Source organism: Anabas testudineus, chromosome 15, assembly GCF_900324465.2.
Source record: "Anabas testudineus chromosome 15, fAnaTes1.2, whole genome shotgun sequence".
Lineage (NCBI taxonomy): Eukaryota > Metazoa > Chordata > Actinopteri > Anabantiformes > Anabantidae > Anabas > Anabas testudineus.
The window spans coordinates 506273-530053 of NC_046624.1; the positions used below are offsets into that span (position 1 = coordinate 506273).

A 23781-nucleotide genomic window follows, 5' to 3' on the forward strand; every position below is an offset into this window, starting at 1 on the left:
ACTTAATTCAATGATCAGAGTATTTCTTTCACCACTGATGAAGATCATATTTCTACTTTTGATCAAGTCAATTCAGTCATATAGCACTAAATGACAACAAAAATCGCCAAGGTCAAGAATGATCATAATCCCCATGACCAATAATAAATGATAGCGTTTAAGACAGCAAAACCCTGTGTCCATCCCGCCAGCTGATGTTTCCTGATCTTATTTGTTGACATAAAACAAAAGACCTTTACCAATGCAGTGCACTGTTTATTCAAATAGGCTAAGTGTCTAAATAAGGTCTTACACCATTTTAACAAAATGTAGTGTTCTGGACGTCAAAGGTAGTTCACTGTTACAGTTACCTTTTGCTCCTTGATTGGTTTTGTTTTGTTTCCCTTTCGTGTTTCACCTGCTCTTCAGCCCCACCCATACTTGGACTTCCTCTTCCTCCACTTGTTGGACTCATTGATTACTGATTCATTTCACCTGTTTACCTCCACCCCTTTATAAGCTTCCCTCAGTCTTCCAGTGATTGCTGGTTTGTTGTCTCACTCATGAATCTACTCCACTTGTTTGTCTGTTTGCCAGTTGGTCTTTGTCATTTTGGAGTACTCTGGACTCCCCATTTGTTTCACCCCGGACTGCACTTCTGTTTGTTGGACCTCGTTTTCGTTTGTGAGTCAGTATTTTTTCCTGCCATTGCAGTGCCCTTCTGTTGTTACTTTGTACGTCTAGTTTGTCTGTTGTGCGTAGTTTGTCGTTTTTCGTATCCTTCAGCAGTGATTTTTGTTTGGTACTTTGTATGTTCAGTCTGTTTGTTTAGTTAGTTTTTTTGCCTTCGTTACTGCAGCGTTTTCGGTTGTTCATCACCGTTTATGGGGTCTCTTTTGGTTGTCACTTTGCTATTATTATCATTATTATCTTTGATAATAATACTATATAATACTATAAAAACAATACTTATTATTATTATTATTATTATTATTATTATTATTATTATTATTATTATTATTAATAAACCCTTTTTTGTTTGTACTCGTTTGTCCCGTTCATCTGTTCGTTACAGTTCACAAGTTACCTTGAGATCAGACAGGCAAAATGGTTGGTTTACTAAAAGTTTTCTGGATCAAGACCAAGACAAGGCTCACTTTCTTAAAAATAAAGCCACTTCCACTAATGTACGAATAAATATCATATTGGTTTTACAATTACTTTGCAGCATGTAACTTTTCAGATGCTCCTAAAATCCTACACTCCTTCCCATCTTTCCATGGTCTCTGGAATTCTCATCTATTAAAGGACTAACAAAGCCAAAACATAGTATTTGATAAAAAAAAAAAAAAATTATATGAATTTGAAGCAACTTTTCAAGAGAATCACTTTATTTTCACTTTTCACATTTCTGTCAGACATTTATTTTCATGCCATTACAAAGTGTGAACTTTGTAATCTGTCTGGTGAAATGGGGGAAAAAAGATTCAGTGGACATGTCATTATCTCTTCCTTTAATACAAGCCTGTTTATTTTAGAAACATCAAACAGTTGGTTGATCACTAGACGAGCAGAGCAACTGTCCTTTTCCCCCTCCTGCAGGGCATCACAGACCTCCAACCCACTCTATGAGCACATAGCAGTCTCATTTCACAGCTGAGTAAGTCATCAGGCACAGATGCCTGGTGTTATGTGCCTTTACACACAAACACAGACAGGCAGCCTTGGGGTGAGCCAGCAATGGGTTGTGTGTTTTAATAATAGTAGTAATACTTAAATGAAGAATAAACCTGGTGTTTTTAACTTTACCTTAAGTCAAAGCAGTTAACTACTACCAAGTTGCATGGCATAGTAGTAGATTCATTTGATAACAAAGAAAGTACATACAAAATCTTGCTAAACCAGAAAATGTAATTAAAAACACAAAAGGATAAAGACACAATAAAGCTAAAGGCTTTATTTTATCCCTTTTTATAAAGATGGCAGATGTTAAGTCAAGCAAGACAGGTCAAGAACCCACAAACTATACCACAAAGTACATAATTACAACCTAATTATTCAACAACAGTTGCTTTAGAACTGCTGCTGTGTATAATACTAGTTTTTAAAACCCAAGTAATTTAAATCTAAAAGGGACAATGTTCGTCAAACTACCTCTTGTTGCATAATTATGATAATCACTAATCAAAGTATAATAGTAATAAATAAGAGGCTCCAGGTTTTCCCTCTAATTGCCTTTTTGCTTGCAGGTAACCGAATCTGCGATCTTAATCAATACAATGTACAAGATAACACACAACTTTGCTTGAGTTTGAATTATTTACTCTGACAAAATACAGATTTTCTTCAAAGAAACATTGAATAGCATTAATGTTTCAAATGTCAGGCTGAAATAATACATCTAAAGTTGTTCTAAATATGCAATGTGTGTTAGGAGCCCACTATGAATGCTTGTGATAAACACAATATGAGACAAATTTGACTAAATATTTAGAAACACTGTGGTGTAGAATAGGAAAAGTGAATTGATTCTTCTGAATGTATTTTTAGTTTACAATGCTTTAGCAACTTAATGTCCATCTTTCGATTCATATTAATAAAAAGCTTCAACAACACGCAGAATATCACAGCCTTACAGATACAAACTTTAGCCTAAAATACTTGCGTGCAAGACAGTCTTTCTTGTTATTATTAACATCAGCATATCACTGATAAGTTAATATGATTTTAAAGTAAAATCTAAACAGCCTGGTGGGCATTATGTTTGTCTTCTGAAGGTATTAAGGCATTTTTCTGGGAAAGGCTTTAGTTGGTTCACAGCTCCTGATGAGCTTGACTGATGTGTTGCACAGTCCTAAACTGCTTACAGATTTACAGCAACTGCAATTGAGAAGTGGCTGTTGAAGTTTACGAGAGGTTAGCATCAGATCTGGAGAAAAGCTTAACCTGACTGCCTCAATCCCCTGTGATGTGTGTTGCCAGAGCTCGACAGAAGAAATAACTTTTTTGGTAGGTTCCATTGGTGTTTGCAACCAGGAAAACACAGGTATTCCTTCAGTCTTTTGACTTATGGATAAATAACACCATTTACTGTTTAACCGCCTGGCTGAACTTTCCACTGCCAGGCATTCTTGGATCAAATCTGCGCAGTTATTGGGGTGTCACATAACAAATTACTTCAGTACAGATTTGTTGCTTTTTATTTCTCCACAATAGCATGCTCCAGTCATCCCTGTTTCCACTGCTTAGGGCTTTTAGCTTCCCACTGACTAGTGAAGGAATGAGTGAGTCTGGGAAACCAATAGAGCCCCTGCATTCTTCAATTCACCTCAGAGTCTTGGCAGACTAATGTTTTTACAAGGCAAGAAGCAAAGAATTAGCTCCTACAAGGAAGCATTGCACATTTTTGAGCTACTGAAATGAATCTTTGGGTTCACATTAGATTTCATTCTAAAAAGATTGCTTCTGTGTAGCAGGTGGCATACAAAATAGAGAATAATAGATTACAAAATAGACACGGCTGATTGTACTAGTATCCGAAATATATGATTCATAAAAATTAAACAAATCACGCTAAAAACAGAACTGAAGGATAAACCAGTAATACCTATAACTATACAATAGTGCCATGGGTTTGTTTTTTAAAAATCGGCATACAAATGTTTTTTCATCCTCTGCCCTTTTCAAGCGGATCTTTAAAGTTAGGCAAATACTACTATGCAAAAAATAATAATAACACAGGCTGATTTTACTTGGCTGTTTTTACACTACTAGTTTCAAATAAAAACCTAGTTCTGTGCACTTTTTTTTGAATGGTGCTTTAGCAGAAGCATAGTAAATACTTCCTATTGTTTCTAGTGTTGTGCTGAGCAGATAGAACGAAAGAAAATACCCACTCACTCCTAATTCTCTGACAAATTACCTGCTGTATTACTCAACTTTAGAGAGTTGGTAGGGTAATGTCTGTTTATTGTCTGTGGCGACTAACTCTGACATTTGTGTTCTCACATACAGCTCCTTCTACTGAGGAGTGAAATAAGTGTCTGATAATTTGTAAATAAAAAATGTTAGTGTCAAAAATGTGTAACCATGTATTCACTTTGTTATTGCTATGATATAATAAGAAAATGCATCTATAACACAAGGAAAAAAAGTGAAACAATCTAAATACACTATATAAGTGTTTATTTCATTGCTCATCTCTGTCAATCATTACAAAAGATGTATATACTCATACACAATGTGCGTGTTCCCCTCAGCCCAGTCTTTCACATGCCTTTAACAACAAATTAAAGGCACGTGAAAGTTGAAGTTGATGCTTAACAGTTAACAGTAACAGTTTTGGCTACAGCTATTTAAATTGTCATTCCCTCTTCCCTTCAACAGCCAGCTGAAGATAACCAAATCTAAATCTCAACATGTTTTCAAAATCTTTCTTTCTTTTCTTTCTTAAACGTGCTTGTTGGCAGGCAGCCAGTCTCTTAACATAGGTTGGTGCTCACTGCCCTGTGTGCTCACTAAATTACTCTAGTACACACAAGATGCCTGGGGCAAAGCACTGAAACTAAATACGAAACATGGAGAACTGTCTCTCTCTCTCTCTCTCACACACACACACACACACACACACACACACACACACACACACACACACACACACACTCACACACACACACACACACACACACCCTTTTTAATAGTTTTTTGTTCTTTTACTTTTCTTCAGTTGGGGTTGCTTTGGTGGGTTGACAGTTTTTGCTGGTTGACTTTAGTGTGGTAGCGTGGCTACGAGCACGATCAGGAATCTTAGCTGCTGGTACAGACTTTGAGTAGCTGACAAGCGAGCATGTAGTTAAACTAGTGCCAGCTGGAGGAAGCCAGTTTGGTGGTTAGAAGGGTGGTGGGTTATGGCAGTGTGAAGTCTGTTTCCTGCATGAATGGTTCTATTGTTATCTTCCTGGATAGTACGACTAAGGCCAGTGAAGTGGTCAAATTAGGTGTTATCATAAAGACACTTTCACTCTAGTTCTCCCACTGATTAGTCCAGCCAAAAAGATAATAATTTGTAATGCCCACCAGTTCATTAAAAATTAAGCATTGACTAAAGAGCTTTCCAGGTTTGGACAGTTAGTGTTGCAGATAAAAATTGTTTATCTGGGCTGTAAGTCTCTCTTTAGTCTTTGCTTAAACATATAACATTAGAGAACACATCTGATCTGAATCTGTCTTTTAATTTTAAAGCAGATGAATTCAGTTACCGGTACATGGTTTTTGCTACTTCAGAAACCATGAAATGATTTCTTGTGGCATGGAGAGACATTTAATCCAATCCTGGCCAGAAAGGTTATCTCATGAGCAGACTGATGGCAGGTCTGTCACTGGGGATGCTGATGTGGGCCTTGGTGGAGTCATAGACAAAGCTGTTTTAGAAGGGACTAATTATTACATGAATCAAGCGAAGAAAATATGTATAGAGATTGCTATAACTACTAAAATTGGGTTAAGAACTAGTGGGAAACCATTATCTTCAGGAAAGGCAGAGAGAAAAAAAATGAAATGAAAATCTTGATTGATCGTGATCAGCAGTCACTTAACGTTTGGTGAAATCAAATTTTAGAAAAACAGTAGAACTCACAGCTATGTTTAATAGTGAAAGTAAGAGCATTTCCATATGCACAAAGGGAACTCAAAGGATTGGGACTAAACAGCTGTGTAGCCTTAAGAAAACCACTTGTCAGTAAGGCTAATCGAAAAAAATCACTGCATATTCTTTGTTTCTGGTTTCTGTTTTGCTTTCTGATTTTTGATTAAACAATCAAAATTGCTGTTTCCTGTTTCATAGAACTTTAGGTTCCAGTTTATGGAACATTATGTCCATGAGAGACTGTACCAGCCTCACTCTTGGCTGGACTCAGAAAATTACTCTAGATCAATGTGGGCAAGTGGAATACTGTACATGCACATGCTGTTTTATCAAGGTCTAATTTTAAATGAGGAGTTGACTGTAAAATCTTTTTACCATGAAATTCTGGCATCCATAGATGCTGGTAATTCACTGTAAAGTTGAACTTTGCAATAAAATATATTATACAGTTGTGGATTATCACCATTGTACAGCTTACAATCAACTATTATACATGTTAAAATATTAGCAATGAATGCTGAATATGAGTATTTCAGCTAAGTGGAAAGGCATATTTTATCTTAGAAATGCTTAAATAACACTTTCTAATCTTAGCTCAAGAGCAAGATTGTCTTAAATCTAGAACAGACTTACTATTGTAAAACTTAAATACAATAGAATCAATTAAATGCATCTTCAACTAAGATGTTGACATGTAAAGAAAAAGTAACATTTAATTTAAAAGTACTCATCTTGATCATTGCTGTCTTAACCTGAAGCCCAGCAGTTCCAAATACTTATAACATATTACTTGAATTAGAAAATTTGATTTCCTTGCTAATTTCAAGATTTTTATAAAAATCACATCTTATTTCAATGCTCTTTGAAGTAGCATTTTTTTTTTTTTGTGATAATATCACTTTAATTTGAGATGTTGTAGTCTAAAGGTCTCTAGTTCATTGGCAGTAGATACGGGTCTGTTTTCAGTAGTAGTTTAGGAGAAGACTTTTGATTACACCAGTGCTTATGGTGGACTTTCACTGCCTTTGATTTCAGCCCATGCTTCTAAGTCAAAATTCAGTTTTTGTACTGTGACATTGCGAGTGCTGTTAAAATAAACAGAGGCCCAAGTGCTCCATTTAGTGTCCAGAGGGGGGTCAGACAGGGATGCTCGCTGGCTGGTGTGCTCTACACTTTGGCCATTGAACCTCTGCTCTATAAGCTGAGGAATGATCTTTGAAGTGTTTCTTTCCCTGGATGTGATGTTTCTTTTAAATTGTGTGCATACTCTGATGATGTTGTAATGATCTTGAAATGTTAAATGTGAATAAAGAATAATACCAAGATGGATTTTTGATCAGCATTTAACAATATCCAGCCACACCTGATGGTAAAGAAACTCAGTGAAGAATTTGGTTTGGTCAGTATTGTTGTTTTGTATTTTGTTGTCTTGCACAGTCTTCTTTGGTAAAAAGTGACACAAAGACACAAAAAACTATTTTGCACTCATCATCTGTCTGCAAATCTAGTCAGCACATTCTCAGGCAACAAAGTGATAATTAGACATGCTAAAATTGCAATAGTGAAGCAAAAGAACTGTCTTATTTTTATTTTGGTTTCATTCTTATGTTTATTTCACCCTCCTACTGGCCAAATTTGTAATTTAAGAATAATTCATTTACCTACTGTAAATTATTAAAGCTTTACAAAGGCATTATGAAAACTGACTGACTAAAAAATAAGCAAGGGTTTGACTGACTACATCTTGACTAAATCAAAGAGAAAATTAATGACTAAAATGTGACTGAAATTAACTACAATTCATAATTCAGATTTATTACAACTTTACAAGGCACTTTACGGTGTAAGGTTTAGGACCTTACAGGGTACAAATAAACAAAAACTGATATAGAAAACTCAACAATCCCATTTGAGCAAGCCAACATGCAAAAGACAAGGGCCTTAATACATAAAAAAAAAAAGTGCTACTTTTGAATGAATGACTGAATTGCCTGTGGACACATTCCAATGTGTAAACAAGTATAGAACTCAATGAAGCTGTGTATGTTTGCTGTGTTCAAGCTGTAAAAAAAGGAGAGGGGAGATCAAGTGGTTGAACATGCACTACTCTGCACCTTTAGGAGTTCACTGCATGTATGAGTCTGTAAAATGGAATGGTAACCAAACTGAATGGTCATGTTATTGGGCTTGCAAATATATTTTTAAACAAGTGTGGAGGCACAGTTTCATTGATAAATAGTGCTATATAAATAAAAAAATCTAGTCTAATCATCTGACTGAATTGCAATTTTATTTCACGTCATAAATTTAAAGTGATGTACCATTGGGGAACAACTAATTCAACATGATAAATTGGCATAACTAAATGTTCTGTCCTCCTTGTAACAAACTAATTTCCTGCCACCCTGTGTTTGGGAAAAAATGCCAATAAATTACCAGTTATGACGAGTAGTAGACCATTTCTATTTCTATTTCCATTTCCTTTTTTTTCTCCTGCATGCAATAGTCTTGAGGATAATTTATGCTTTCTGCAGCCGTGTGTTAGCATATAGAAGATTTTGTGTAGTCTGGATATATATTTACATGCAGCTCAAACTCATAGAACACTTAATGCCTTTATCTTTTCATGTTCTTTGGTCTTTATAAATTCTTTAGCCTGTCTTTTCCCTCTCCCTGTCTCTGGCTGTCACATTCCTCTAAGTACGGCCACACAGGGGCAGCTGCACTGTAAACTTATCATGAGTGAAGAAAGGGGATCAGCTGTGTTCTCTTCCTGTCAGCACAGATGTCAAGGTGAACTTGGGTACTCCTTAAATAACCAGCTTCATAACCCTGCTGCTCCCTCGGTCAGCTGAACAGATTACAGGAAACCTCTTTTTACAAGGTCATTGTAGGATTTCTTTACAGCTACATCAAAAATAATATTTACACTAGATTAAAAACACATCTATCTATCTATCTATCTATCTATCTATCTATCTATCTATCTATGTTCTAATACTTTTAGACTGAAGCTACACTAACAACTTAAAAATGGGCAGTGAACCACTGGTTAAAGCTAAAATATGTTCCAATAAAAGTCTCTTTAATTTTATTGCACATCAAACCGGATTCATCCTTTTCACACATTCATGGTGGGGGTGTGATATTAAGGTTTGCAGTTACATAATTTTAGGAGAATACAAAAGTGAAGTTGACTGTAAGGACAAGGAAATTGTGAAAGCCCACTTTCTCTTCAAGAGGCAGTAGTCTTAACTCTCCTTTCTTTGTCTCCTTCTTGTGGAACACCCTATCTTCCATTTTCACTCAGAATTAATCCACCTTCACAACTGTGTCATGTTACATCCTTCTCTGTGTAAGTGGAGGGAGTAAATCGCCAGTAGTAATATCGATCTTGGGGTACAAACCCAGATAAGATGTGGTACTAAGCATATATTCTGTATATGTAGGCGAAGAACAGCCATAAAACAGGTTTTTAGTTTAATATGCCTCTGCGCTGGTGATATCCAGGGCCAGAGAGATTATGTTTTCCGTCAGTTCGTCCATCCCCAATTCTTGTTAATCAGAGGGAATTATTTCAATTTGGCACAAATGTCCATTTGGATTTGGAGTAAAGGACTGACTATATTTTGGTGGCCAAAGTTCAATGGTCAAAGTCATAGTGATCCCAACTAGTCAAACTGTCCATTCCTGTGAAGGCAATATGAAGAAGCCTGTGTTGTTCCTCCTGTGGTAGACACTTTACACTTGCCATAGGAGGAGCAGCAATACATCACTTCCTTTTTTTGAGAGGCGGCGTCACAGTTATTTACAATTAAAATCTGACAATTATACAAAAACATTTAAAGCTTTTGAAGTTCTCTATAGTAAGTAAGTATAGATACAGATATTAAGTCTGCTCAGCCAATCCCGCTAATTATCATTTACAGACCCCCATGGCCCTACTCTGAATTTATGTGTGAATTTGCAGATTTTCTCTCAAACCTAGTTTTGCAAAATAAAGATTTTTTCTTGAAGTGCTTTGGTAATTTAGTAAAAAACTGTCTTAGTAGCATGGTTTATCCTCAGCAAAAATCCTTTAAATGTTGAACAATGAATATGACATTATTTATGTTCATAAATTGTTCATAAACTCTATTTTTGATGTCCAGTGTATACAGCTTTAACACATTCCCTGACATCTCTGGACTTTACCCGGGTGTGTTACAATCCTGTCCTGGCCATATCTGTCTGTCTCTCACACATACTCACCTGGCCACACTCCTGTCTCTCTGTTTCCCAACCACTTCCTGCCATGCCTTTATTTGGTTCATTTCCTGTGCCCTCTGTCTGTGTCTCTCATGCCGCTCTGTCAACATGATTAGCTCCACCTGTGTCTTTCTCTGTCCACTCACCTTGATTACATCCATTCCACCTTTGCACCCTCCTTCCTGTATAAACACTCCCTCATCCTGTACTCTGCACCAGCTAGTCAGTGTTCGTACTGTTCTCCAGCTGTTCACTTGTTAGTTTTGCCTTAAATTGTTTCATATTTCTAATTTTTTTGACCTTGTTTTGACCTGGACTTTGCCTCATGTTTGTTGGACCTTGTTTGAACCTGGACCCTGTGCGTCCTCTTGTAATTGTTTTTGCCTGCCCATTTAGGTAGTGTTGTCACTTTTTCGGTTTGTCTTTTAGTTGGTTATTTATACTCCATCACATTTCTAGTTTAGTTTTTACTTTGTATGTTTAGTGCCTGTTCCATTCGAGACATCTCCTTTTGTTACATTTTGTCTTTGATTCCTTCCAGGAGCCTTTGGTCCCCTGTTGTTCGTTCCCGGTTCCTATACAATCCCGATATTATCCTTTTTCAATAAACTAATTTTGGGTCCTCCTTAAAAAACCTTGTTTGTAACAGGGTGAGCTGCCTGTGGGAACGCAAACATTGGCATTTGTACCAACTCATCTGGTTAGTTTAAACAAACAATAGTGTTATTGCTTGATAAACACATGCTCATGTTATTAACTCACATAAAACAATGTCCACTGAAAATATACAAAATACATGCACACAGTGCCCTTTGTCCTAAAAGATAACAATGGCTTGATTTCACTCCAGAATAGTGAAACACAGACAATAGAGACTTTAGAAACAAACCTCTGGTTTGCTACAATTATTATTATTTTTTAATTATTGATTGTTATTTTTAATAATTACAAACAAACATTGTGACTTTTCTATCCAAGGACCATTAGCTCTGCAACTTTGAATCAGTCAACCCTTCACTTTCACCATTCCCTGTAATGTGTGTCTGTGATTGTGCTTTGTTGCATATAGATCAGTGCATTTTGTAGCTAGCTTTACAGTGCTTTTGGCTAGCCAGCTGGAATCTACTGTAGGATAATGTCTACCATACGAAGGATGATTGAAAACAAAGTTGTGGCAGCAGAAAATATTATAAAGCAGGGGTATTCAAGAAAAATATAAAGAGGTCCGGTTACACAATATTTTTGGAAGCAAAGGTCCAGAAGATTATAATGTCTAACTATTTACTGTGATATATTATCAAGTAGCCTGCATGTAATCAATACTTGACTGTCAAATTATTCAGTACAATTCAAAAACCTTTTGACAAATTTATTGTTATGTAACATCGAACTGAGCATGTGGCTCAAGACCCTGGTGGACTGGTCATACTGGGCTCTGAGAATAGAAACTTTCTGTGATCACACTTCAGATTTGATTGGGTATGTGTGTTCAAAACCTTTGTGTTTTGTCTCATAATGCCGTTTGACATTAGTACTTTTAATAAGAGCCACAGTTTCTGAACATATCAGACACACTGGTTTAGTGCTCCCAGTGGTAATATTAACAGAAAGGAATCTGTTCATTCTGGATTAAAAACTCTATTTTCACTGTCCACTTTTCTCTTTTTGGACATTTTTATATTTATCTCTTCTTTTTTCACTGTCTCACCGTCCTTTCAACTTTCAACTTTCTCCTCTCTGTCGTCTGTATCTCTCTCCTCTCTGTCGTCTGTATCTCTCCCTCTCTCCTCTCTGTCGTCTGTCTCTCTCCCTCTCTCCTCTCTGTCGTCTGTATCTCTCTCCTCTCTGTCGTCTGTATCTCTCTCCTCTCTGTCGTCTGTCTCTCTCTCCTCTCTGTCGTCTGTATCTCTCCCTCTCTCCTCTCTGTCGTCTGTCTCTCTCCCTCTCTCCTCTCTGTCGTCTGTATCTCTCTCCTCTCTGTCGTCTGTATCTCTCCTCTCTGTCGTCTGTATCTCTCCTCTCTGTCGTCTGTATCTCTCCTCTCTGTCGTCTGTATTTCTCCCGCTGTCGTCTGTATCTCTCCTCCCTGTTAACTTGCATTCAATTGGCCAATGCGTTCTCGCGTCAAATAAAATAACTACCATAAAGATTGCAATAGCTGCGCAGGTTAAAATTAAGGTGCCCTGCTAGATTTGGAATCAAAACGTTTGGTTTGATCTGTAGCTCCGGGTCCAAATGGGACACCTTTTGGGTCCGGATCCGGACCGCGGTCTGCCTGTTAGTGACCCCTGATGTAAAGAGTCAACAAATGTCTCAAATGATGAAGCTATCCAGGTGAAGTTAATCTACTCTCTTTTCATATTGGTTATATAAATGATGTCTTTCATATGCTATATCTTGTGCATTCATTCACCATAATTTAACACAGTGGTAATTTTAGACTCTTTATTTGCAACTGGTAATTTGTATGAACTTTACTTAAATTGAAAGTGCACTAAAACAATTGTTCTAATTAATTCCTGACTGTGAAAAATATAGAAAAATATAATATGTATTTAAAGATCCCAAACATTAAAACAGCAGAGAGAAATGCGTATGGGACCTTTAAAGCTGAAAGACCACTATCATCAAGGGAATGCTGGCATTATACATGTACTAAAGTAAGGTAAGGTAAGGTAAAACTGATCCTCCAAGTGAAATAATCAGATTCCACAGCAGTAAAAATTATATGAAAAACATAATCATAACTATCAGATTAGACTGGTTTAACTAGCTGACTAGCTCTGCCTCTCCTTTGCCTGACAGACAGTACACACACATTCTGTACGCCTATGTAGACTATCTGTAATCTGAAATGTTTACTCATTTCTAGATTATTTACTCTGTGATAGTAATTTACAATATTACCAATATCTACACTGTATTTTGGATCAATTTAATGTTTTCTAATGAACAACAAATAGCATAAAAAGTAAAGAAAAAAATAAAATTCAAAACTTTTAAATAGTAATGTATCATCCTATTATCAATCTACACAGACGACACACTATACTGCTGATAATGCATTGGCAATGCCTTATTTTATATGCTCCTTTAATCAAGTAACCCTTAATTAACCCTATAAGGCCAATTGTATCATATTTGGGCGCATAGCTCAGGGGTAAATCGCAGTCCACCGACGAACCCCAGGGTGAGTGTTTCAATTCCCGGTTCCCTCCTGGCTACTTGCTGAGGGGGCTGGGACAAGACACCGAAACCCCGTAGTGTAGCGCTGAATCCGTCTAGCCAGCTGTCCCCCCAATTTCCACAAGGGGATCATAAAGTATTCATTATTATATTAGTATATTTGATACCACAAATCCTTGATAAATATTATCATAAACTTCTGATGTAACATAAAAAACAAACATTAAACATGAAAAAAATCTACATTTTGAAATAATGTCTTAAAATGTTTTTTTCAACAAAGTGTGCAATACACACTCCATTTAAAAATATAGGATATTGTAACTCCTATTTATTGGACTGGGCTTATTAATTTTGTGGGTGTGGACACAATGGCCGGCTTCAGTATCACATTGATCAGTGTGATCAGCAGTGATGATTGCAAGCACTGGCAACTTAAACACAATATCTTATAACAGCCCTCTGTTATAAGATATTGTGTTTAAGTTGCCAGTGCTTGCTTGTTGATATGTGATACGTAATGAACAAGTCTGTCCCAACTTCAACCACTGTTTTAATTCTCTATTAAGGATGTTAATATCGGTCCGCAATTTAGTGGAGAGTTAGTGGGGAGAGAGTTCCACAGTTTAGGTCCTCCAAAGGAGAGACGGGATTGTCCAAAAGATGAAACTTAGGGACTATACAGTCCCCACTGACTGAGGCTCGAGGGGATAGTCTAAGTGAGCTCTGATGTCTGACAATAAGAGCTGAGAACAGTTTTGACACATGATTGTTCACACATTTAAAAACCAGCTTCAATATACTAAAATTAACAAAGTTTTCAAAGTTAAAAAGCTTGTGCTTCTTTATTATTTCACAGTGATGCCACCTCATAGGTTTCTTATCTAATACTTTAATGGATTGATTGTACAGTGAGAAAACTGTCTTTAGATTAGAAAGAGAGACTTGACACCATGTTGTGATGCAATATGAAAGATGTGAAAAAATCATTACATGTATATAGGACAGAGCCGCTTGATAAGATAACTCCCTTCTGATAAAAAGGCTTTGACTTTCTTACATATGTTTTTCACTTGACTTTGAAATTTAAGGTTTTTATCAAGAACAATGCCCAAATATTTTGTTTTACTGACTTCTGTGATTTTTTTCAATGTTTAAATGTACCTCAAAGTTACTGTGAGAAGGTCTTGTAGTTATGGAAAAACACATTGAAACAGTTTTTTGGACATTTAAAGTTAGGTGCGATAATTCAAGCCACTTTGAAACATTAAGTAGGGCCTGTCTCAAGCGTTACCAGGCAAGAATGGGGGTTTTGGCAGACACATAAATAACTGTGTAATCAGCATATAGCTGGCAGTTGACACCCTCACAACAGTCTGCCAGGTCATTAATGTATATTGTAAACAGTAGTGGTCATAATACTGACCCTTGTGGCACTACCATGTCATTAGGACAGATATTAGATTTAACTCCCCCAACCTTAGCACATTGCTGCCTTCCCTACAGGTAAGACCGAAACCATGATAGAGCTGGAAATTACATTTGAAATCGTTGTAACTTCTGCAGCATGATCCACAGTTCCAAAGGCTTTTTTTAGGTCCAGGAACACTGCACCGACAACATGACCTTTGTCAAGTGAGGTTTTCACCTTATTCAAAAGGTAACAAGTAGCTGTTTCTGTGGAGTATTTTTCTCTGAATCCAAATTGCTGAGGAGGGAGTAGATGTTTTGACTCCAGATGTTCTATTAATTGTTCTGCGATCATTTCCTCCAGTACTTTTGATACTACAGGAAGGATTGCTATAGGCCTGTAGTTACTTGCAAGGTATTCGCCTGACTTGTGGATTGGTGTAATAACAGCAGTTTTCCAGCTCTGTGGGAATGTGTTTGTTTGTATGGAGAGATTGACAAGGTGAGTGATTTAATAGGTTTTAACTTTAATTTTATTAATTGGTTTTAATAGGTTACTCAGATGTTTTTTGATAAAGGCAACATTAAGATTGTGGATGTCCTTTGACAGGGAGTTGCTCTTGTTTGTCATTACTTTCTTAACCTTTTCATGCGAGACCTCTTTAATTTGAAACAAGCCAGTATTATCAAGGTATCTGATTATTAAACTTATTTGCCAGTTCATGAACTGATTCAATGAAGAAGGTATTAAAGACATTTGCAATTGATTGATTATCATTTATTAAATTTCCCTGAAATTGAATACAGTCAGTTGTTTGATGCTTTTTCTTACTAGTATTGGTTAATCTACTAATATGTTGCCAAAGCTTGTAGCTACTCCCATTTGCTTCTTTAATCATTTTAGTATAGTAAGTAGTTTTAGCATTTTTCAGGTCACGTATAACTTGATTTCTGAGCCCAGTGTGAATCAAGTGGTCAGTTTTATTTTTTGTTGTCAAAGACTTTTTGAGAGCAAAATCTCGTTTTTTCATAATATGCCAGATGTCATTGTTGAACCATGGGAGAGAGTATCCATCATCTGTTTAAATTAGAATTTTTCCGCAGCTGATTTTAATTTTATTTTACTACCTTTTTCCTGCCAGTATATGGGTGATCACATACTATGTGTTAGACAGCAGCCAGTTCAGTATAACAGTTAATGTCTTTAAGTTAATGTGGAGTCTAGTTAGTTATTGGAGGCTCTGGTAGACTTGTAGGAAATTCCAGTCCTGGACTATCGAGCGACTGCCATTGAGTCAAGACCTCAGAGAAACAGCTGTCTACCTCAGCCAAGGCCAGGACTGTCTTCATGATAGCGTGGAACCAACCCCAGTTACCACACACATCCCAAAAGATCACGAGTCACAAATTGGATGTTGAACTGCTACATATGATATTTTTGCAGAAAACATAAGTGAATGTCATAGACATTTGGTGGACATTGCATTTGTATTTTTAATTAATATATCAAATATATAAGTATTTAATATAAAATATAAAATATTTAAAGTCAAGTAATTAGCAATACAAACTATAGCATTCTACCTTGCGCATTGGTCAGTTCTATCATGCTTGCAGTGTTTAAATTTTACATGCAGTATTTCCTTCATTACCTCAATATTTATTAATTATTCACTTTCTTTAATAAATTGTATTTGTTCAGAGATTGTATTTCATCTAGGCTTCACAATTTTGTCTTATTGGTTAATGCTTATTGTAAATAATGAGAAGTATGGCAGTAAGGATGTTCTACCATATCTGTCTGATCTTCTCCACATCGCCACATCCTCTCGCTTTCTCAGATCTTCCACCTCCATATGGCTCACCATGCTCTCTGTTTGTCTTAGCACCATGGGACGACTATTATTGTTAACGTGAGGTTACTTTTCTAATGTAAAACGTGCTTGACAAGATTAATTTTCTTTTTAGAAAGAAAATAAGATTTACTACCCCCCAAAAACTTAATGTGTGGATGTTAAAAATGTTTGTTTGTATGTATCAAATTTTATTTATTGCATACTGTCATACCTTCATACATGTTTAAATTATAATTAATTTCATATTTCTAAAATCAGGGCCTTCTCAGAAAGCAATACTAACAACATGACAACTGTACAACTGCATATAGAGCCAAACTGTTATATGTGAAGATTTATGAAATAAAAAACAAAAACCACAGCATAGAAATGATCCAATACCTTAGTATTTCATCTATTAATTTTAAAAATTCAAGGACAATGATGAGCATTCAGATTTTTTCCAAAAGGACAACATTATAACCACCAAATTGCTTTAATGTTGTGGCTGGCAGTGGCAAGAAAAAGTATGTGGTTGAGGTTACATGGAGTTTTGCACGAATTGGTCATAAAATGTGCTCTGATCTTCATCATCTAGCAGGGTTTGTTAGTAAATTTCTGTAAGTTTATTTGTTAAATACCAATCTGAAATTAAGGTATAGCTTATTAAAATCAGCATAATCAAGGCACCAAAAATGCTGTTTTACTTGTATTTTAAGCTTTTTTGCCCATTTGGAAGGAATAAATTATAGTCAGCTCAATCAAGAAACCTAATTCTCATTTTAAGAAACTAATAAAATATATCATTCACTACAACATCCACCAGAGAGGCAGAAAATGTACACAATTGTACTTTTTGTCTAACAAGTGACTTTTCAGTACAAAAATCTCCCTGTCCCACATTTTAATACCAGATGTACCAATAAAAGGACACGGTTGTGGGAAAGTCACAAAAAGGTGTAAAAGTGCCAGACCATCTGCTCTTGAAGGGCTTCCACACCTGCAGAGACTAGACAATATGCTCTATAGCTGCAAGCAAAGTGTCACCTAACAGATGTTTACAGGCCATCCTACAGACATTGCCATGGTAAAAAACATAGCATTGACAAGACCAATTAGCACTAATGTGTTGTGACAGGCACCTCCCCCCATTCTCACAGGCATGTCACGGTTAACTGCTAAATACCTACATATTGCATTGGACAAAAACAAGTAGCAAATGGTAGAAATTTGCTGCAACGATAAATGACAAACCATTTGCATCTGTCTTAGTATATCCATGTGGGTCTCTTGGTCTAGAAAAAGACTTCTGAAAAGGATTGTCTAATGTATCAAGACTTGCTCTTCAACGTAGAAAGACATTTAGAATGGCCGTCAAGATGAACAAGCAGAGGAACATGACTGTTTTTACATAAACTAAGTAACCAGGTTACTCAGAGAAACCACAGACTGCTTCCTGATTTTGGCCATTCTGCTCCATGCGTTGCGCTCACCTTTGATCCAGCCTCTCTACACAGTGCAGTACAGTGTCAAGTGTCTGAAGCCTTAATCCTGCACATATATCCTTGTATACTGATTAGAAACCCAGTTACTTATATAGCTAGCAGAGAAATCAGAGTTGTGTGACAGAACTTTACATGGGAAATCAGTTTTCTCTAATCCCCTTTTTCCAGGTTTTCAATTTACATGACATTTAAGAAATCAGCTTGCCTGAGAAACCTTATTCCAACCTGGTTACTTAAATGCATGTTAACACACTGCATGATGTGACAAAATGCATCCTAGTGAGTCACTCCGACAGATGTACGCAAATAATTTTTTACATTCATACACTGTAGTTTTCAGCCACATATGCATGCAAAATGCACCCAGTGTAGGCTGCACATGTCTCTGTCTCTGTACCTGCCCCTGCCCACAACAAGCTCTTTCTACAGACATGTTTAATTTTCATTATAGAGCAACAGTTCAACATGTTTTATCAAATACAAAAACTACCATTCACATGTCTAAATATTCATATATCAATGCAAATGCAGCATAGTTATGTCAAAACAAACTAAGGCTGATGCCTGCAAAGTTACAGTTGCAGACCTGTATCTTTCAGAGATTGAATGGCCAAATACAATTTCTATATATATATTTAGTGTCACATGTCGGTTCTATGTCAAGTCAAATCAGTAAGTAAGAAAAAGTGAGATCTGGATGGATGAAATGTAAGGAACTTACCTGGAGGACACATGCACTTTTGGGGAGCTTCCCTGACCTCCCGTGTCTTCGATTGCCGCACTGCAAGCTTCTGAACAACAGAGGGAACAGAGGAACAATGTTATACTCTGACATTTTAACATTATATTGCATCTACATCAGGTTTTCAGTTTCATGGTATACAGAGGTTTGAAAATCCACGGTTTCAAAACCAAAAAGACTTTCCATCATACTGTTCCTGCGGTTTCAGCTATTTTATAGGACTTTTCACAGATAGAAAGTGCTGTCCCCCTCAGGTTTTGTGTAGTGTAGAGTATAACACAACCCCTTCCCCTCCTGCTGGTGAATCCAATAAGCTCTGTATGATGACCAAAGGAGGTGAACCCCCAAACTTTTCTTATAAAGTTTGGGGGTTCTTATAAAGGAATTCAACTGAATAAGAAGTAGAGTAGAGGAGGGAGGTTATCTGATACACCAGATGTGGTTGTGAAAAGGAGGCATTACAATATGATTTCACATATACAGGAGCACAACTCATCATTCTTTAATATGACAATCATCATCGTGTAATAATGAACTTTTTTGTAAGCCTTTTTGTAAGAAATCATGGATTCAGTTAAGATGTTTACATATACTGTAGCAGTCTGGTCACTGTGAAGTGCATATAGGTGTAAGGTTGGTACAAAACATCATCCAGTTGATTCTTAACTGCATAGCAGTCAGTTCCACCAGTACTGGTAACTACCAGAGGAATGTCAACACAGGCTATTCAAAGGGCTGCAACAGGTGCTAAAGGGAATGTCAGACAGTGTTATTTTGAGCACTGATGCAATATACTGAGCTACCTCAGTGTGCCTTTTATTCCAATGTGTGGAATGAGTGCTACAGACGTAATCACAATTCAATAAGGGACATTTTTGCATGGACACAGAATTAAAGAAGTCTGATCATTGTCCCCAAATCCAGCTTCAAATGGAGTTTGAAATGATGTTAAATGAACCAAAAAACACTTGAACGCACTGAGACCTTCAGTGCGTTTAGATGCACTCAAGCAACCGGGTTACTGAAAATTAGAATCTAGATACAGCAGATGAGTAATCTGATTTCTCCCTTGCCTTGGGCTGATTTTGCAGAATGGTTCACAGATTTTAACTGTATAGAGACAGAAAAGAGGACGCTTTTCTTTTTACTTCTTGTAATTGCTGATGAGTGACAGCGCAGTAAGAGACACACAGACAGTCACAGCCCGCCTTTTTACAGAGTGAGTACATCAGAGGGACAGACCATGTCAGATGTTTTGGAAAAAAAGTCAGAGAGGCCAGATTGAGGTGGTTTGGACATTTTCAGAGGAGAGATTGTGAATGTATCGGTAAACAGATGCTGAGGTTGGAGCTGCCAGGAAGGAGGTCTAGAGGAAGACCAAAGAAGAGACGTATGACTGTAGTGAGAGAAGACATGAAGTTAGTTGGTGTCAGAGAAGTGGATGCAGAGGATAGCGTTAAATGGAGGCAGAGGATTCGCTGTTTCGATCCCTGAAAGGAAACAGCAACACGGAAAAGAAGAAGAAGATGCTCACATGGAAGGAAAATGGGTGGGTTCAAACAAAAGGTGCTTTGTTCAAATTGTGTTTTGCATATCAGATCCAGATGTAAACACCTAGAAATTAAATCTGAAAGGTAATCTTTTGTCTCATATTCCTCTTTTGATGTCAAACCCAAATGTTTTCAGTCTACAGCAAAATTACATTGTCAGATGACCCCTGTGACCCTTCAGAGGACAAGTGGTTAGGATAATGGATGTATAAAAGGATAAATTACCTTATCATGGTTGACTATCAAGTAAATTAACTGCTTAAATTAGCATTCTTAGCTGTGTGTATTCTTTGACACAATAATATTGGCAAATTTCTGAAAAAGGTGTCACAAGACACCTTGTGTGCCATATTTACATCTGTGTAGATAGGAAGAAGGCTGGCTCATACCTACTGGTTTTTGTAACTCTTTTTACTCTAGCACATACCTCTTTGTTGGAGATTGGTCACTAGTTCAGAGGGAGCATTTACATACCAAACAAGTTACTATAACATGGCTTTGTCTACTTTATTATTTTTAGCAGCCTCCTGTCTGATTCTGTAGACTGGTTCACAACCCCAACTACAGCGTCAAGAATGTGCAAATGAAAGTGGGACTTGCTTAAGTATGAACTAATTGTTGTGCATTGGACACTCACCCACAGAGGATCCTGTATGTTGAGAAACAGCTCTGTTGGGAACAGTGCAGAGAAACGAGGGCAGTGGGAGACAACATCTTTCTCACATTTCAAAACGTGCCTATCAGCTCACATCATGCTTGTGCATGCGGTATGCACCAGGCTTCTGTCAGTTCTGTGGACAGCACTGTGGTTTATGGTAAACAGAAAAGGGGCCATGCTTGGGGCAGGATAGCCACACTGAAGGGGCGGTCGGAGAGGTTTTACAGCACACAAAAGATCAATGAGTGTCCCGTGTCTGTGAATAAAAATAAACTGTTAAATACCCTTGGTGAGCACATGCTTTGGTCCTGTCTGTAGTGACCTGCCTGTGATGACAGTAGTTCTGAAAGTAGTTCTACTATGTGAGTTACTGTAAAACAACAAGTGACTGTTCCTTTCTACATTTCTGTTCTTATAAAATATTCTATATCTTATTGCCAAAAAAATCCAGGACAAAACTTTTTTTTTTATGGTAAGTTGGGAAAACAAAAAACGTCTACAAAAATAATTTCCCAGGTGAGATTTTTAATAATGGCAAACACAATTTAGACAGATTATTTAAGGATAATGGATTCTGCTGCAGTTGAAATATTACTGGAAAAATAATCTGTGGTGCAAAAAGACGTCTGTGCTATGAAAGGCCACATCTGTTCTTGTGTCCCATTAATACTGAGTATTTATACACATAGAGCTAAACAAAGAGAAAGGCCACACACAGAAAGGTCCATAACCAGACACACCTACATATCACCAGCACTTTCACAACTTCTATCCTAGTTCACTATTATTTATTTTTTATCACATGCCATATATGAAGGAGAGCAACATGAAAAACAACCACTTCAACTTCATTGTGTTTGCCTGATGTATTGAACTTTAATAGTCCAGATTGCCTTGACCTCCCCTCTCTTTGCTGACTCATCTCTGACGTTTTATACCATTGAAGTTCAAAAAAACAAAACACTACAGAGGTGCTACGAGTTATAAAGACACAACAGCAGGATCACTGAGATTTTGTGGTAGCAGCAGACACAACTGAGATGCAGTTATAATGGTGTCATCCACTACTGCCAAAAAAACATTTTAAAGTCTAAGAGAAGCAACTTTTAGTCACAACAACCATGTCTCCATTCAACAAGTTAAGCAAACGAGAGGAAACACTAAGTGTTGGTAACACTTCAAACTTTGAATGCGACCCAGGTTAAGGTCACAGACAGTCAGAAGCAGTCTATCTTGAAGCTTCTGTTCTGAAATTAAGTCTGCTGTAGCCAGGAAAAACAATGTTGACTGTGGGTTTTTGGCCAAGGTTGTCATGGAGGGTTTTTGGACCAAGCCTGACCAGGGTCTCAGAGACTTGACAATACATGGGTTTGAACATGGACTTGAATTAACCATTCTGTGACTGGTTTCTACTAAACCAAAATGTACAAAAAAATGGCCTGCACCTTCTGTAATGGTGTGTGTCTACATCCACAAGAGAGTCATAAACACATACAGAAATGACCAAAACAGAACGACATGTTCTGTCCAATTTTCTGTCCAACAACTATAAATAGTTCACATTTGTTTGATGTTTTCACAAATAGAAATGTAAACTCCTATACAAGCTGTGGTTTTAAGGTTAACACGGTGGTGAGCAACACTGAGCTTAGTAAGCATGTGCAGCTTCTTTTTCTCATACTGACTGTCTTTACATGTAGTCAAGTACCACATATACATACAGCAGATGAATAATCTCATTATCCTCTATATTGGCCTATCTTATTTTGCAGGCATGGTTCACCCATTTTAACTGTATTAAAATGGAAAACAACTTTTCCTGACCACTTCAGTTTTGATTGTGCCTCATTTTAAAATCATGTCCACCCAAAATGAAACTAACACCAAGGTCCCATGTATGTCTAAACAAAGTATTTCTCTAACTCCAATTAACAGAGAAACGTTGTTTCTCTGAGTGACCTGGCTACTTGATTGGATGTAAGCACACTGAGGATACATTGTTGATTTAAGATAAGTTAATTAATTAGAATAATGTACAAAGATGAAAGTAACAAAACAAATAAAAATGTTAGGTATGTCCAAACACTTGACCACTTGACATGGTGTGTGTCAGACATTTCAGTTTAAATGTTAACAGAATGCATGTTCATATTGTGAGTATTGTATGCGTCTGTTTGCTTAGGCAAAGCAAACCGACAAAGCAGAAACAGGATCTGTGCAAGATGTTTGCCTTTGCCATATGCTTTTGCCTCAGTCTACAAGTTTGTAAAATTGGACCCGTGCAGGACTACAGGGACACTTGTTCCAACTGTTCCATTCTGCTTATTTATGCCTCTAATAAATGCCACACAGCCTCCAAGAAGACAGTAAAGGTTTTCGTTAAGCCTAAGCGGTAGGTTGAAAGTTTCTGAAAGTTGCACTACTTGCACAAAGGCATTATTTATGTATAATTTTTTCTAGCATTTTATAATGTGTTTTCTTCAAAACCCAGAATGTAATAAGGCCATTAAAAACATATCAAATGGGTTTAGTTTTGACAGTATATTGACAATATTAAATTTTTCCGCAATTGTTATCTGCCATTTTTTTCTAATTTCAGTAAAAAGAAAACCAATTACTTAATTTCTCGTTTGATATTTGATGATGCTCTTCAGCAAAATTCAATGCAATTATTCAACTACATATACTCAAATGATATCAACAATACACTCGATTACTATTAGTAATCGAGTGTATTGTTGATATCAACCGTAGTAGTCTTTCTATAGATCTCCTGCATGGCAGCTCCAACCTCAGCATCCATTTACCAATATGTTCACAATCTCCTCTGAACATGTACAAACCACCTCAATCTGGCCTCTTGGACTTTATCTTGAAAAACATCTGACACGGTCTGTCCCTCTGATGGACTCATTCCTGATCCCATCCATCCTCGTCACTCCCAAAGAGAACCTCAACACCCTAAGCACTGCTATCTCCAGCTCTGCCTCACACACATGTATTTTATCTTGCTGTGGCTAACCT

At 36.9% G+C, this 23781-nt stretch overlaps 1 protein-coding gene across 5 annotated transcripts in view; it reads right to left on the bottom strand.

Annotated features, from left to right (window-relative positions):
- col13a1 (collagen, type XIII, alpha 1) overlaps positions 1-23781 on the bottom strand; it is a 133030-nt gene that overhangs the window by 106805 nt on the left and 2444 nt on the right. For all 5 annotated transcript variants that reach the window (XM_026355804.1, XM_026355803.1, XM_026355807.1 and 2 more), the window contains exon 2: positions 18529-18598. In XM_026355804.1, coding sequence (XP_026211589.1) covers positions 18529-18598 — 70 coding nt within the window. The remainder of the gene's footprint in view (positions 1-18528; positions 18599-23781) is intronic.